Raw genomic sequence first — 16778 nt, forward strand, 5'->3', positions numbered from 1 at the left:
ATAGGGGTCAAAATTATTGCAATAGGGGATGGAAATTGAACTCAGCTCTACCAAAACAAAAGGTAGGAGGGTTTTTAAATGCAAGAGTGAGCTGACTGAAAAGTATTAGAGGATGTTAGTAGGGAGGTTGATCAATATGGTGAGGCCATCCATGTTTGCTGATTGACTCTATGAAAGTTAGGCTCCTACTGGCCCACAGAGACTGGGAGCCAGGAGTCCTATCTTTTTCTGATGATTACATTTCAAAGGGAGAGCCTCCAGGTATTGAAAAGACATGCCTGGGTTATAAAAGATGTACAACTCAAAGGGGCATAGAAAGAATTTACAAGTGCAAGGTTTCTAAAGTAAATGCTGTAAGAAAAAGGAGGTCAGGGCCCATAATCAGAATGGAGTCTGTCAAAAGTGCAATCAAGCTGAGGGGAACATTAAGGCTTTCTTAATAACAACTCAATCATAGTCTTTAAAAATTAAACTCTTTCTCTTCTAAATATACTCTTCTCTCTGCACCCTGCCTCTGTCACATCACCATTACATAAATCCTGTCAATCACATTGCCAACCTCGATATCATCTTCTATTCCTACTATAGCCAGTATTGCAAAATCTGGCTTTTGGCATCTTTTTACTCCATCCCTTCTATTTTCTCAATGGTACTGCTGATACCCAAGCCCGCTCACTTGCTCTCTTGCAGTCACCTTTTTTTTTTTAAGAACTTTTAGCTGTTATCTACACTTCTAGTTCCTCCCTAACTCATCTTCCTTGGGGCAAATAGATTTACACTACTAAAACATCCAAGGCCCCAGACTTGGGAATCAAACAGAACTAGGTTCACATCCTACTAGAGACCTAGTCCCAGAACTTACTACCTGCATAAAATTTGGAAAGGTCATTATAAAATGTATAAAATGGGTAAAATAATATCTATTCCTTAAAATTATTGTGAGATTTAAATAAACACAATATCTCAGTAATTTTTTAAAGTGATTTATATTGAATCTATGGTCACCTCAACTATCGAGAATACTTCTTGTGAACAACTTTGAGGTCATTTTCACCAGGAATGTACTTATGAAACTGGTATTTTAATCTAAAAGCATTCCTCCTGCACACCTTTCCTAATGCTCATTTATGTCACCAGTGACACCGGCCATAATAAGTGCATCTTTCTAAATGGCATTTACTGGAATCATTGAGTTAAATTCATATTATACACAGGTATTGTAGAATTTTTAAAAAATACAGTTTATACTGCAATGTGAAAACAATAGTTTGAGGCTACTAGCTGGCTCTGATGAATAATGTGACTGTTTTTATATCAACATTCTTTCCAACCATCTGCTAAGTACAATACAGCTAGCAATTAGCTAGCAATTAAGCCAGCATGTCAAAAAACTTAATTGCCAACTCAACCAATTTTCAAAGTTATATTAATGATAATAGCTCTACAGCAAACTGAATTTAATAAAAATGCTTTGAACATAAATCCCAACAATTCTAACTTGCCTTCTAAATCATATATACATGTTGAAATAGAAATGAGAGGTACAGAAAAAAAATATTTGAATATGAGGATTAAACTTTTATATCAAATTCTTTCCTTTCAGGGCTTTTTAAAGCCTGAGGCATTTTCCCTTAAACAGAAGTATTTACCTGTCACTTGCACTTCGTTTCCTTTGATAGCCATTGTTTAGTTTGAACATGTGCTTCTAACTAAGCAGATTTCTTCATTCTTGAATTTAAAATTGTCTGGTTCTTCCCTCCTACATGTTGATGGGAATGTAAGTTGGTGCAGCCACTGTGGAAAACAGTATGGAAGTTCTTCAGAAAACTAAAAATAGAATTAGCATATTACCCAGCAATCCCACTCCTGGGCATACATCAGACAAAACTATAATTCAAAAAGATATATGCACCCCTATGTTCATAGCAGCACTATTTGCAATAGCCAAGACATGGAAACAACATAAATGTCCATCAACAGATGAATGGATAAAGAAGATGTGGTACATATATACAATGGAATACTACTCAGCCATTAAAAGGAATGAAATAATGCCATTTGCAGCAACATGGGTGCAACTAGAGATTCTCATACTAAGTGAAGTAAGTCAGAAAGAGAAAGATAAATACCATATGATATCATTTATACATGGAATCTAAAATATGACACAAATGAACCTATCTAGGAAATGGAAACAGAATCATGGACATAGAGAACAGACTGGTGGTTGCCAAGGGAGTGGGGGTTGGGGGAGGGATGGAGTGGGAGGCTGGAGTTACCAGATGTAGGCTGTTATATATAGGATGGATAAACCACAAGGTCCTACTGTATAACACAGAGAACTATGCTCAATAACCTATGATAAACCATAACGGAAAAGAATAGTTACAAATAGAATGTGTATATAATTGAATATTTTTGCTGCACAGAAGTAATTAACACAACATTGTAAACCAACTATACTTCAGTAAAAATAATTTTTAATTAAAAAAAATTAAAACCTCAAAAAAAAATTGTCTGGTTCCTGAAGAGATTCAAAACACTCCTCTGGTATGTCATATTAGGCTTTTTTTCTAGAGATATATTAGAAAGCAGCCCAGGCTATGGAGTCAGAAAACCTTAGGTGGTAATTTCAACTCTTGTATATAGTAACTGTGGGCACCTTACTGAATATATGTATGCCTCAATTTCTCCTTCTGGAAAAATGATAAATAAGCCTGCCCTTCAGGATATTTCAAGGCCTAAAGGTAATGAATGTCCCATAGTCAGCACTTTGTAAGCACTTACTAACTTGAAGCCAAAATAAACTTTTTTCTGTTGAAATTCATAATTTATATAATATTAGAGATATCTTTTAGGCACAAGCTGCTAACTTTTTGGTTCCTGATATATTCTTTTAAAAATCTAAAACTAACTCACTTTTCTCACAAAAGAAATGTTGTGGTTGTCCCTCACTCTGACTTAAAAAGTCAACAAAGACTCAAAAAAATGCCAGTGTTCAAAGGCAGCCCTCCTCCCGCAAGCACTTGAAGACTTCATAGTTTATTTTTCTCCTGGAGACTTGTCAGTTATAAACATGAACAATTTTCCTCTCAGAAATTCTCATACCCCACGATTGATTTTGCCTTAGTGGTGTGGGGCTCTTGTGTAGAATGTTTCAAGGAGGTTTCTTTTAGGTTCTTTGAATTTGTATTTTTGGTACCATGGTGCCAAATTCAAAAATCACTGTGACTCTATGAAAAGGATTTGATACCCAGACATTTATTTTCGCTTTTTAGTTCCACAAAAATTCATGAATATATTCAACAAATATTTAATTTACATGTAAGCCTCTGAGCCACCAGGGATACAAAAACGTATAAAAAGGTGTCTGCCCCAAAGAAGCTTCAGTAGTAGAGACATAAATGCATGCACACGTGTGCGTGCACACACGCACACACACACAATAAAAAGTAAAAGTGAGAAGTAGAAAAAGAATTATGCAGATAAGGAGACTGTTATGAAGTTAAGAATAAACTAAAAAACGAACAACTACTAATAAACTACTCATTTCTAATAGAAGTAGAATTAGATAATTATTCATAAAAATAGAACAAGTTGCTTTGTTTCTTTCTATTTCAACAAGATAATAACTGGATCAAAACTGCTTGGTAAACTGTGAACCAACAATTTTATAAACAAAATATGCTTTCATGTGTGATTTTTTTCATGAACCCTATAACTGCTTAGTGATTATAACATTTCCCATTGAAATAATGACAAAAATCTATGGTGGCCACATTACTAAAGCACAGACTGATTGTATTTCTGTTAAACTCCTATGAATCAATTGCCATTATAATTAAGCTTTTTTTCTCAACCCAGATAATGTCTTCCATGCATCTAGCTTTCAAATTAATGAATGGATGAATGAGAATGTTATAGGATGTTTTTGCAATGAACTATATTAATACACAGCTGCCTTTGAAATAGGTCATCAGAGGAATTACAGGTATGTTGTATATTAATACACAAAACAGAGTAACTTAAAACACTATGTCTGCCTAAACAGAAATTAAGGGACCAGGTCAAAGCCAAAATTGTCTTTGTAATATATGATTCTTAATGATCAGTAGTGATGAATTATTTTGATATGGACAACTTATCTATAGCAATCAAGTAATCAATATAGATTCAACTCAAGAACTATTTTGAACCTCTTAAGAGAACATGTTTGTGTGCCCTTTATAGTTTAAAAAACGCATTCCTCTCTTTTTCCTCATTTGAGCATACTGTAGCCTTCTGAAAGATGTCATCTTTATGCTCATTTTTTAGAAAAGAAAATTACGGTTAATAGAACTAGTAATTAACAAAAGTGTGGATCTCAAATCCTATATTCTCTCTAATACCTTATCTCTTCTCTGTATAAGGCATTCAATGAGGGGTACATAGAACATCAAAATATTTCTTGATAACTGACTAGTATTGCACTTTTCACTTTATAAAAGATTGATATCTTTATTATCCCCTTAGAGTGTGATAATGACCTTTTGAGGCAATAGCTCAAGTTTCAAGAAAGCTTAAACACTAATGAGAAAAGGAGAAGACAACAACAGAACTATCTGATCCACGTTTTGGTTGATCAAAGGAGGAGGGATTGTATTCAACTAAGAAGATCAGGAAAGTCAACTTGGATTCCAAAGATAACTGAAGCAAATTGTTACACAAAGCCAAATGAGGACTACACAACTCCGAGATCTGGTCCTACATATATTCTCTGAAAATCCATTACACTTTTAGGACCAGAGATTTTCTAGAGGAAAAAAAAAAGAAACAATATAACTTTCAACATCAAAAAGTGACGGTTCTTAGAGAACATATATTTCTGAAGTCATTAGAGAAGAAATAGATATGTCAGACCAAATGAATTTCCAATATAATATGAATTTTAACCAGAAGCCCGTTTGTGTGTTATAACAAAAGAATAAACACAATGACTTAAAATTGAGAAAGTTTGACTTTAGGAAAAGTTGTAATATTAGGGACTTTTTAAATAGAATAATAATTATCCAATCCCAGACCTTCATTCATTTTTTTTTCTTAAAATACCAACACCAGGACTTGAGAGTTAGGGCATTTGAACCACCAACGTAGTGACCCAGAGTGGCTAGAAGTGAGGGGGTCAGGTGATAAGTACAAAAACCTCTTTTAGGAGAAAGAGTGGAAGATCAAACTAGAGTAGCCAAATCCATGTGTCTTCCAGGATCAGTGATACAGAGGCAACAGGGTGGAGCATAAGGCATGATTAATATCAGAGGATTCCAAACTTTTCAGTGCTCTCACTAGTCTGCCCATCACAGCTTTTTTTTAAATTAAAATATAGTTGATTTACAATATTGTGTTAGTTTCAGGTGTACAGCAAAGAACAGAAAAAAAGTGGTCTGGAACTGAACCCTGAACCCGCAATATCTCCTTGGAGTTATGCCTGTATTTATATAAGTAACTATTATTACAATTTTAAACAATTTATAGGAGAGGATATCTGCTTACTTATACATAATGTTTATCCATTTATTGATTTACATATTAGTTATGTTTGAAAAGATTTGTGCTGAGTCAAAATGTATATAACAATGCTTATTTTCCTTTTAAAGCACATTACGAAAAAGACCAAGAATGAATACCGCAAAATATTTTGGCTCTATAAACTATCCTTATTGCTGTAAAATATAAATAAATAAACTCAAAGTGCAACATCTTTTAAAACTCGAATAATGGGATAATCATCTGATAAAATAATAATAATCAAAATGAGTGTGAAAAGCACATAGCTTTTGACATAGTCATGTACACATGGGAATAAGAGAAGGAGGTACATAAGATAATCTCATTTATTCAATACCCAGTGCTTCTTGGTATTTTCACAAGAGAAGAAAACCAACCACTAGGGGAAATAATTATTATGTTGTCAGCATAATTCCCATTTGGGCAAATTTCTGTGAACGAAATGCACACACCCTGGCATTAGAGGGAATTCTGTTAATGTAGAATGTAGCTTCATTTTTTGAGCACTTACTATTTGCAAATCACTAAACTAAACACTTTGATTTACTACTCTAGGCCCTGAAAGTTAAAATCTATCTATCCTAATTGTGTGGATGAGAAAACTGAGGCACAAGGAGGGTTTATCATTTCAGCATCGCAAAGCTTGTAAATGATGAAGCTCGACATTGAACGCGGGCTCTCTTACACCAGAATTTTATTTTTAACCCTTGTGGTTAACCACATCTACCAACAGAATTTAGAGTAAAATATCAAAGGATTGTTCACATGGACATGTTGTTGACAGCCAACATATCAGCTTTGGTACTTTTTTCCTCAGTGAGTTTTTGTCTTCTTCACTTAGGTTTGAACTTGTCAGTGAGAGCTTTCTTCATCTTCCTTCCTTGAGTGAACAAATTCTATGTTTTAGCTGATTTTCTTTTTTTTTTTTTTTTTTGCTGTATTTTCTCCTTAGAGAGAACATCCTTATCAGAAAGGACTATATATCACCAGAAAGATCAATCTGTTTATGTAAATCTTTGTTTCTTTATATACAAGTACCATCTGCATTCCCCAATTTTTTGCTAATTCTGTTAAAAAATAATATGCTTACATGTAAATACACAGAGATATGAACATAATTTACATGACTGAATAAATTCAACCTTAACGTAATATTACTTTATCTTCCTCACACACTTAATATTATAGAGTTTACCCATTCATAGGCTGTTTTTTCATGGTTTATCCAAATGGCTCATGAGCAACCCAAAGTAGTAGTCATTTGCTTTTTCCCCCCCCACCAGAAGCTCAGAAGAAGCAATTGGAAGAGAGTATAGAGCTGATCCAAGATGAATGTGTGTCAGAGAATGCAGACCACTCTACAGAGGAGCCTGCTGAAGGAGGGCCAGATGCCGATGGAGAAGAGATGACTGATGGGATAGAGGAGGACTTCGATGAAGATGGGGGTCATGAGCTGGTAGGAACTAAACATTTGGTGTCCACACCCCTTTGGTAATAGTACCAGCATGTCAGCGACTCATTCATTCTAAAATATAGATTAATTATTGGGGGCTTATTTCTTTCTTACATGCATATATTTAAGGCAACCTCAGACAGTGCTTTGCACATAATAAGTGCTCAATATATTTTTGCTAATTTAAAATATGAGGGAATAAATGAATGAACAGGAATATTATATAGGAGATTAGGTATATTTACAGCCTCATATGAAAGATTCTTTTTCTCAAATACTTCATCATGAAAGGAATCTTGTGTTTGTGCAGCTACACATGAACTGTGCATGGGTATAATATCCTGGTAACAAAACAACAATTTATTGGATGATACATGGCTCCCCTCTTATTTAGTAGTGTCACTCACTGATGATAATTATATTAGTTATATGGCCAACAGCCCTTTATACACTCTGCTAAGATGATCCTTTGGTGTATAACCAGTTTATCATCTTCAGTGCCTGTGCTGCTTGATAACCAGTTTTTATGAGTTGCGGATTTGACCGAGACTTGATTCTTTACATGTTTTGTTTTCCCAATGTTGTAATCATTATACTGCTCATTTCCAGATGTTCTTTCCTGTATAAACACACCAGGGACTTGGTAAATATATGCTGATGAGAATGCTACTCCTCATATTTTATCAGTCATGAAATTAAATATACTATCTTAAAGGGACTGACTAATAAGAATAAGGCAAATGTGTGTGTATGTGTGTGTGTGTTGCCAGCTCTCAAGTATCTATGGACTAATTGTATTAAACTTGACTTATCCTAGGTAATATCAGATTCCAATTTGTTTTAATACCTACTGTTATTTAACTGATTTTGTTGTGGTTGTTGTTTTGGCATGGTAACTACCCTATCCCTAGTTTCATTTATGGAATTCTATATTGATTTTTAACATTCCAGTTCTGTTTAAATTGCATGGTACCTTTATTTAAACTTTTCAGATATGAGCCTTTAACAACCACCCTTATTTTTACAAAAGTCTGCCTCAGTTTGAAGGACTTGAGTACATATTTTTAGAACTGTTTTGCTTTCTAGAGTCTGTTGAGCAGGGACTAGAATGAAAGACTAACAAGTTTCTCAACTTCTCCTTAGGCAGGACTTTAATCCAACAGCATAAGTTCCTCAAGCCATTCTAATCAGACTTTTGTTGTCACCATCTCGTTGTGACTGCTTTTGTTGAGGTCTCTGGAGGCCTCCATGTTGCCATTACCTATGGTTGCCTCTCCGTTCCTATTTTAATTAACCTGTCAGCAGAATTTGGCTGAAAACTGGTTAGGAGAATTTCTCAGAATACTAGTTGTTCATTCTCATTCACCCGTGCTAGAAACTTTCCCTCCATATTCCCACTAAATAATGGAATAGCCCAGGGCTTTGTCATGGGCCACCTTCTCTTTCTACACACTTTCACAAGGTAACTTCATCAAACACCAGAGCTTTGAGTATTATTTATAGGCCAAAGATTCCTAAATCTATATTTCTACTTTTCATCTCTTCCTGGAATTCTAGACTCAAGTAGATGCCTCTCTCTTCAAAGATGTTCAATAAAAAATTGAAACTTAACATGCCAGAAACAGTCTTGATTTTTTTCCAGCCATCTTATTACTTTCCAGCCTTCCTCTTCCTGGTAAACAGCATCATTATCCACACAGTTGTTAAAAACCAAAAAGACGACGATTACCTTTGATTCGCTCCACCTTCCCCCATTCATTCTACCTCCAAATCATAGCCCAAAGCTAGTTACATCTCCACTATAGCTAAACTGATTTTTTTGCTTCAGCCCATGCAATCCATTCTCCACACAAGCAGGATAAAAATCTTTTTAAACTGTATACCAGGTAATGCTACTCCCTTGCATAAAACCCTACAGTGCTTTTATCACACTTAGAATCAAAATCCCTAAGTGCGTGAATTTAAATTGAAATTGGATGGAAGGTGCCAGGAGAGAGAGAACTTGCTGAGGAGAAAGAAAGTCCCCAGTGCTGACGAGAAAGGAATTTAGGACACAGGTGTATGTATAGGCTGGCCTTCGACATGAAGAGGGACACTCTTTCATTGCAACAAACCGTAGTAAGTCTGAAGATTTGGTGGCAGGTGCTTGAGGGAATTCAAGCACGAACTGTAAGTCAGAGGGTGATAATCTCTGGAGAGTGAGGAGAGATGGGCATTGTCACAGATTTAAGGAGAAAGGAGAAGATTTGAAGAAGCGAGTATGGAAAACATAGAAGATCACTAATTTGGAAAACATATAAAGATTGATGGTTAGTGTCCATAGCCAGTTGAGGCTAGAGACCAAGAATTAAAGAGTAGTAGTTTGCAAGCTTTAAGGTGCATCAGAATAACTTGGAGTTTGTTAATTCCCATTCCAGATGGCTAAAACACATATTGCTGTGTCCCATTCCAAGAGTTTCTGATTCCGTATGCTGAGTGTGTCTGGGAATTCACATTTCTAATGGGTTCCCAAGTCATGCTGATGCTGCCAGTCTGGGGTTCTCTTTGAGAACCACTGTTGAGCAGGGAAGGAGGGGAACATAGGAGGGGGCTGAGAAGGAGAAAACAGAGGCACAAAGGGAATAGAAGTCCCTATACCGTTAAGGACCAGAGGAAAGGAAAGGAAATGAATAAAAGAAAAGCAATGGTTGTACTCAGAGACTGAGATATTTCAGAGGAGTGACAGTTAGGTGATGAGAAAATCCATGGGAGGGGGTGATGGAAGTGGAATCAGAAGAAAAGTCACTGCATATGAAGAATTCAATGAACTGAGAGGCTCAGATGCAAGATGGCTCATCTACATGTGCATGAAATCACTCCAAATATCAGATAGAAGTACAAGAGTAAGACAGCTGTCATGAAAGAGATAGAAAGGCCCATTTTAGTCCCAGATCTGTCACTAACCAATCTAATTGATTCACCTTAAACATAACTTCTCTGAGTCTCAACTTTCTTATCTGCAAAATAGTAAGGTTAGGTCAGAAATTTCTAAAATCCATTTTGTTTGATCTTTCCTCTGAGTGAGTCTGTGTTCCAGGAACACCATGTCTGAAAGAGCAAGGGTTGAGCATGCAGCCAAGGGAACAAAGCCAAACCATGGTGTTTGGTTTATGTTCTAAACACACAGAAAGTAACTGATTAGAACTATTGCTGCCTGGAGGTTCTCAGGTTTTCTCCCTCAACTCCTGCATTATAATTGGGGGTTTAGCTAATGAGAGGTAAGGATACTATCTCTAGTATCTCATTTCATTTCTAAAACTTGGAAAACAATGAGTGAGGGTGAGTGTAGCCCTCAGTCCCTGCAGTCTAAATGGAGACTGGGGAGTCCCCCCCAGTGATTGGCCAAGAGAAAATTCCCTGTTCTGTTGTCTACTATTTTCTCTTTTCCAGACCACATGAACCAAATCAACCTTGGTTCCTGAAAAGGAAAGTAAAAACACAAATCTTTTCTTTTTGAAGAGTGGGTATGATTACAGATTCAGCAAGGATACAGTATAATTAGGTCTTTAGCACATACAGTAGGAACCAAAAAGAAGAACTGGCATCCACGTGCTCAGTCAGCTGCTCAAAGAAAATCTGAAATGAATGGGAAACAAGACTTGTATCTGAAGCAAAGGAGATCCAGCAAAATGTGATAGTGGGACAGCCATAAGTGGTGGCACCCCTTGTGGAGCATGTGGGAAGCTGCTCCATACATTGCCTAGATCTAAATATCCAGTTAGTGAAATCAATTTCCATTAAGCAATCCATTCAACTGATGTTCAGGTGCCTACTGTGTGTGAATCAGGTGCTACAAAAATTGTACAGATAACTAAAACTATTGCTTTATGTGTAAAATGAAATGTTTAAGTAAATGGTTCTTTTTCTCAAGTAGCTTAGTGCCTTAGAGAAGACTGATTTCCTCATGTAAAAAATAATATACTTGTACTTCATAATTTATAAGAAGTGAGCCAGGGCTAAAAATCTGTGATTCTATAATAATCTATGCCTATGTATTTCATTAGTGCCTATAAATTAAGACTTGAATATATTTAAAATTGAACTCTATATTGACACATTATACATACACTATCAAACTGTTACCATACTCGTTTCCGAATAAATCCATTAGCAAATATTTATTGATTGACCACTAATCAGATTTTTGCTATGGGAATAAAGAAGGAAATCATATTTTTTCCATCAAGAAGGCTATCAAGAACTCGAATTGGTTCAAGATGGCAGAGTAGAAGAACGTGCTCTCACTCCCTCTTGTGAGAACACCAGAATCACAACTAACTGCTGAACAATCATTGACAGGAAGACACTGCAACTCAACAAAAAAGATACCCCACATCCAAAGGCAAAGGACAAGCCACAATGAGATGGTAGGAGGGGCGCAATCACAATAAAATCAAATCCCATAACTGCTGGGTGGGTGATTCACAAACTGGAGAACACTTGTACCACAGAAGTCCACCCACTGGAGTGAAGGTTCTGAGCCCCATGTCAGGTTTCTGAACATGGGTGTCTGGCAACAGGAGGAGGAATTCCTAGAGAATCAGACTTTGAAGGTTAATGGGATTTGATTACAGGACTTCAACAGGACTGAGGGAAACAGAGACTCCACTCGTGGAGGGCACACACAAAGTAGTATGTGATTGGGACCCAGGGGACAGAGCAGTGACCCCATAGGAAACTGAAGCAGACCTACTTGCTAGGGTTGGTGGGTCTCCTGCAGAGCTGGGGGGTGACTCTGTCTCACCGTGAGGACAAGGACACTGGCAGCAGAAGTTCTGGGAAGTACCCTTGGGGTGAGCCCGCGCAGAGCCCACCATTAGCTGCATCAAAGAGCCCGGGTAGGCTCCGGTGTTGGAATGCCTCAGGCCAAACAACCCAGAGGGAGGAAACCCAGCCCCACCCATCAGCAGACAAGAGGATTAAACTTTTACTGAGCTTTGCCCAACAGAGCAACAGCCAGCTGTACCCACCACCAATCCCTCCCATCAGGAAACTTGCACAAGCTCTTAGCTTCATCCACCAGAGGGCAAACAGCAGAAACAAGATGAACTACAATCCTGCAGTCTGTGAAACAAAAACCACATTCACAGAAAGATAGACAAGATGAAAAGGCAGAGGGCTATGTACCAGATGAAAGAACAAGATAAAACCTCAGAAAAACAACTAAATGAAGTGAGATAGGCAAACTTCCAGAAAAAGAGTTCAGAATATTGGTAGTGAAGATGATCCAGGACCTCGGAAAAAGAATAGAGGAAAAGATTGAGAAGATGCAAGAAATGTTTAACAAAGATCCAGAAAAATTAAAGAACAAACAAACAGAGATGAACAATACAATAACTGAAATGAAAAATACACTAAAAGGAATCAATAGCAGAATAACTGTGGCAGAAGAATGGATAAGTGACCTGGAAGACAAAATGGTGGAATTCACTGCTGTGGAACACAATAAAGAAAAAATAATGAAAAGAAATGAAGACAGCCTAAGAGACCTCTGGAACAACATTAAACACAACAACATTCACATTATAGGGGTCCCAGAAAAAGAAGAGAGAGAGAAAGGATCAGAGAAAATATTTGAAGAGATTACAGTCGAAAACTTCCTTAACATGGGAAAAGAAATAGCCAACCAAGTCCAGGAAGTGCAGAGTCTCATACAGGAAAAACCCAAGGAGAAGCATGCTGAGACACATAGTAATCAAACTGGCAAAAATTAAAGACAAAGAAAAATTATTGAAACCAACAATGGAAAAATGACAAATAAAATACAAGGGAACTCCCATAAGATTAACAGCTGACTTTTCAGCAGAAACTCTACAAGGCAGAAGGGAGTGACATGATATACTTAAAGTGATGAAAGGGAGGAACCTATAACCAAGATTACTCTACCCAGCAAGGATATCATTCAGATTCGATGGAGAAATCAAAAACTTTACAGACAAGCAAAAGCTAAGAGAATTCAGCACCACCAAACCAGCTTTACAACAAATGCTAAAGGAACTTCTCTAAGTGGGAAACACAAGAGGAGAAAAGGACCTACAAAAAGAAACACAAAACAATTAAGAAAATGGTCATAGGAACATACATATCGATAATTACCTTAAAAGTGAATGGATTATATGCCCCAACCAAAAGACACAGGCTTGCTGAATGGATACAAAAACAAGACCCATATATATGCTGTCTGCAATAGACCCGCTTCTGACCTAGGGACACATACAGACTGAAAGTGAGGGGATGGAAAAAGATGGAAATCAACAGAAAGCTGGAGTAGCAATACTCATATCAGATAAAATAGACTTTAAAATAAAGAATGTTACATGAGACAAGGAAGGACACTACATAATGATCAATGGATCAATCCAAGAAGAACATAAAACAATTATAAATATATATGCACCCAACATAGGAGCACCTCAATACATAAGGCAACTGCTAACAGCTATAAAAGAGGAAATCGACAGTAACACAATAATAGTGGGGGACTTTAACACCTCACTTACACTGATGGATAGATCATCCAAACAGAAAATTAATAAGGAAACACAAGCTTTAAATGACACAATAGACCAGATAGATTTAATTGATATTTATAGGACATTCCATCCAAAAACAGCAGATTACACTTTCTTCTCAAGTGCACATGGATCATTCTCCAAGATAGATCACATCTTGGGTCACAAATCAAGCATCAGTAAATTTAAGAAAATTAAAATCATATCAAGCATCTTTTCTGACCACAACACTCTGAGATTAGAGATCAATTACAGGGAAAAAAACGTAAAAAACACAAACACATGGAGGTTAAACACTACGTTACTAAATAACCAAGAGATCCCTGAAGAAATCAAAGAGGAAATAAAAAATACCTAGAGACAAATGACAAAAAAAACACAACAATCAAAAACCTATAGGATGCAGCAAAAGCAGTTTTAAGAGGGAAGTTTATAGCTATACAATCCTACCTCAAGAAACAAGAAAAATCTCAAATAAACAATTTAACCTTACACCTATAGGAACTAGAGAAAGAAGAACAAACAAAACCCAAAGTTAGCAGAAGGAAAGAAATCATAAAGATCAGAGCAGAGTTAAATGAAATAGAAACAAAGAAAACAAGAGCAAAGATCAATAGAACTAAAAGCTGGTTCTTTGAGAAGATAAACAAAATTGATAAACCATTAGCCAGACTCATCAAGAAAAAGAGGGAGAGGACTCAAATCAATAAAATTAGAAATGAGAAAGGAGAAGTTACAACAGACACCACAGAAATACAAAGCATCCTAAGAGACTATTACAAGCAACTCTATGCCAATAAAATGGACAACTTGGAAGAAATGGACAAATTCTCAGAAAGGTATACACTTCCAAGACTGAACCAGGAAGAATTAGAAACTATGAACAGACCACTCACAAGTAATGAAAGTGAAACTATGATTAAAAATCTTCCAACAAACAAAAGCCTAGGATGAGATGGCTTCACAGGTGAATTCTATCAAACATTTAGAGAACAGCTAACACCCATCCTTCTCAAATTCTTCCAAAAAATTTCAAAGGAAGGAACACTCGCAAACTCATCCTATGAAGTCACCATCACCCTGATACTAAAACCAGACAAAGATACTACAAAAAAAGAAAATTACAGACCAATATCACTGATGAATATAGATGCAAAAATCCTCAACAAAATACTAGCAATCAGAAACCAACAACACATTAAAAGGATCATACATTATGATCAAAGGTGATTTATCCCAGGGATGCAAGGATTCTTCAATATATGCAAATCAATCAATGTGATACACCATATTAACAAATTGAAGGATAAAAACCTTATGATAACCTCAGTAGATGCAGAAAAAACTTTTGACACAATTCAACACCCATTTATGATAAATACCCTCCAGAAAGTGGGCATAGAGGGAACTTACCTCAACATAATAAAGGCCATATATGACAAACCCACAGCAAACATCATTCTCAATGGTGAAAAACTGAAAACATTTCCTCTAAGATCAGGAAAACAAGGATGTCCACTCTCACAGCTATTATTCAACATAGTTTTGGAATTCCAGCTGCAGCAATCAGAGAAGGAAAAGAAATAAAAAGAATACAAATTGGAAAAGAAGAAGTAAAACTGTCACTGTTTGCAGATGACATGATACTATACATACAGAATCCTAAAGATGCCACCAGAAAAGTACTAGAGCTAATCAATGAATTTGGTAAAGTAGCAGGATACAAAATTAATGCACAGAAATCTCTTGCATTTCTATACACTAATGATGAAAAATCTGAAAGAGAAATTAAGGAAACACTGCCATTTACCATTGCAACCAAAAGAATAAAATACCTCAGAATAAACCTACCTAGGGAGACAAAAGAACTGTATGCAGAAAACTATAAGACACTGATGAAAGAAATTAAAGATGATACCAACAGGTGGAGAGATATACTATGTCCTTGGATTGGAAGAATCAATATTGTGAAAATGACTGTACTACCCAAAGCAATCTACAGATTCAATGCAATACCTTTCAAATTACCAATGGCACTTTTTACAGAACTAGAACAAAAAATCTTAAAGTTTGTATGGAGACAAAAAAGACCCTGAATAGCCAAAGCAATCTTGAGGGAAAAAAAAGTGGAGCTGGAGGAATCAGACTCCCTGACTTCAGACTATACTACAAAGCTACACTAATCAGGACAATATGGTACTGGCAGAAAAACAGAAATATAGATCAGTGGAACAAGATAAAAAGCCCAGAGATAAACCCATGCACCTATGGTCAACTAATCTATGACATAAGAGGCAAGGATATACAATGGAGAAAAGGCAGTCTCTTCAATAAGTGGTGCTGGGAAAAATGGACAACTACATGTAAAAGAATGAAATTAGAGCACTCCATAACACCATACACAAAAATAAACTCAAAATGGATTAGAGACGTAAATGTAAGACCAGACACTATAAAACTATTAGAGGAAAACATAGGACAAACACTCTTTGACATAAATCACAGCAAGAGATTTTTTACCTCCTAAGGTAATGGAAATAAAAACAAAAATAAACAAATGGGACCTAATGAAACTTAAAAAGCTTTTGCAAAGCAAAGGAAACTACAAACAAGATGAAAGACAACCCTCAGAATGAGAGAAAATATTTGCAAATGATTCAAGAGACAAAGGATTAATCTCCAAAATATATGAATAGCTCATGCAGCTCAATATTAAAAAAACAAACAACCCAATCCAAAAATGAGCAGCAGACTTAAATAGACATTTCTCCAAAGAAGACATACAGATGGCCAAGAAGCACATGAAAAGCTGCTCAACATCACTAATTATTAGAGAAATGCAAATCAAAAGTACAATGAGGTGTCACCTCACACCAGTTAGAATGGGCATCATCAGAATATCTAAAAACAACAAATGCTGATGAGGGTGTGGAGAAAAGGGAACCCTCTTCCACTGTTGGTGGGAATGTAAATTGATACAGCCACTATGGAGAACAGTATAGAGGTTCCTTAAAAAACTAAAAATAAAATTACCATATGACCCAGCAATCCCACTCCTGGACATTTACCCAGAGAAAACCATAATTCAAAAAGACACATGTACCCCAATGTTCATAGCAGCACTATTTACAATAACCAGGTCATGGAAGCAACCTAAATGCCCATCGACGGACGAATGGATAAAGAAGTTGTGGTACATATATACACTGGAATATTACACAGCCATAAAA

General features: G+C 36.2%; 1 protein-coding gene across 6 annotated transcripts in view; it reads left to right on the forward strand.

The window, feature by feature from the left end:
- RALYL (RALY RNA binding protein like) overlaps positions 1–16778 on the forward strand; it is an 867550-nt gene that overhangs the window by 793629 nt on the left and 57143 nt on the right. For 5 of the 6 annotated variants that reach the window (XM_061172228.1, XM_061172227.1, XM_061172226.1 and 2 more), the window contains one exon: positions 6828–7084. In XM_061172228.1, the coding sequence (XP_061028211.1) occupies positions 6828–7039 (212 nt within the window). In that variant the 3' untranslated portion in view covers positions 7040–7084. Of the gene's footprint in view, positions 1–6827; positions 7085–16778 lie in introns of those variants that run through there. The other variant, XM_061172229.1, reaches the window with a different exon arrangement.

The sequence above is a fragment of the Eubalaena glacialis genome, chromosome 17, assembly GCF_028564815.1.
Source record: "Eubalaena glacialis isolate mEubGla1 chromosome 17, mEubGla1.1.hap2.+ XY, whole genome shotgun sequence".
NCBI classification, from domain to species: Eukaryota; Metazoa; Chordata; class Mammalia; order Artiodactyla; family Balaenidae; genus Eubalaena; species Eubalaena glacialis.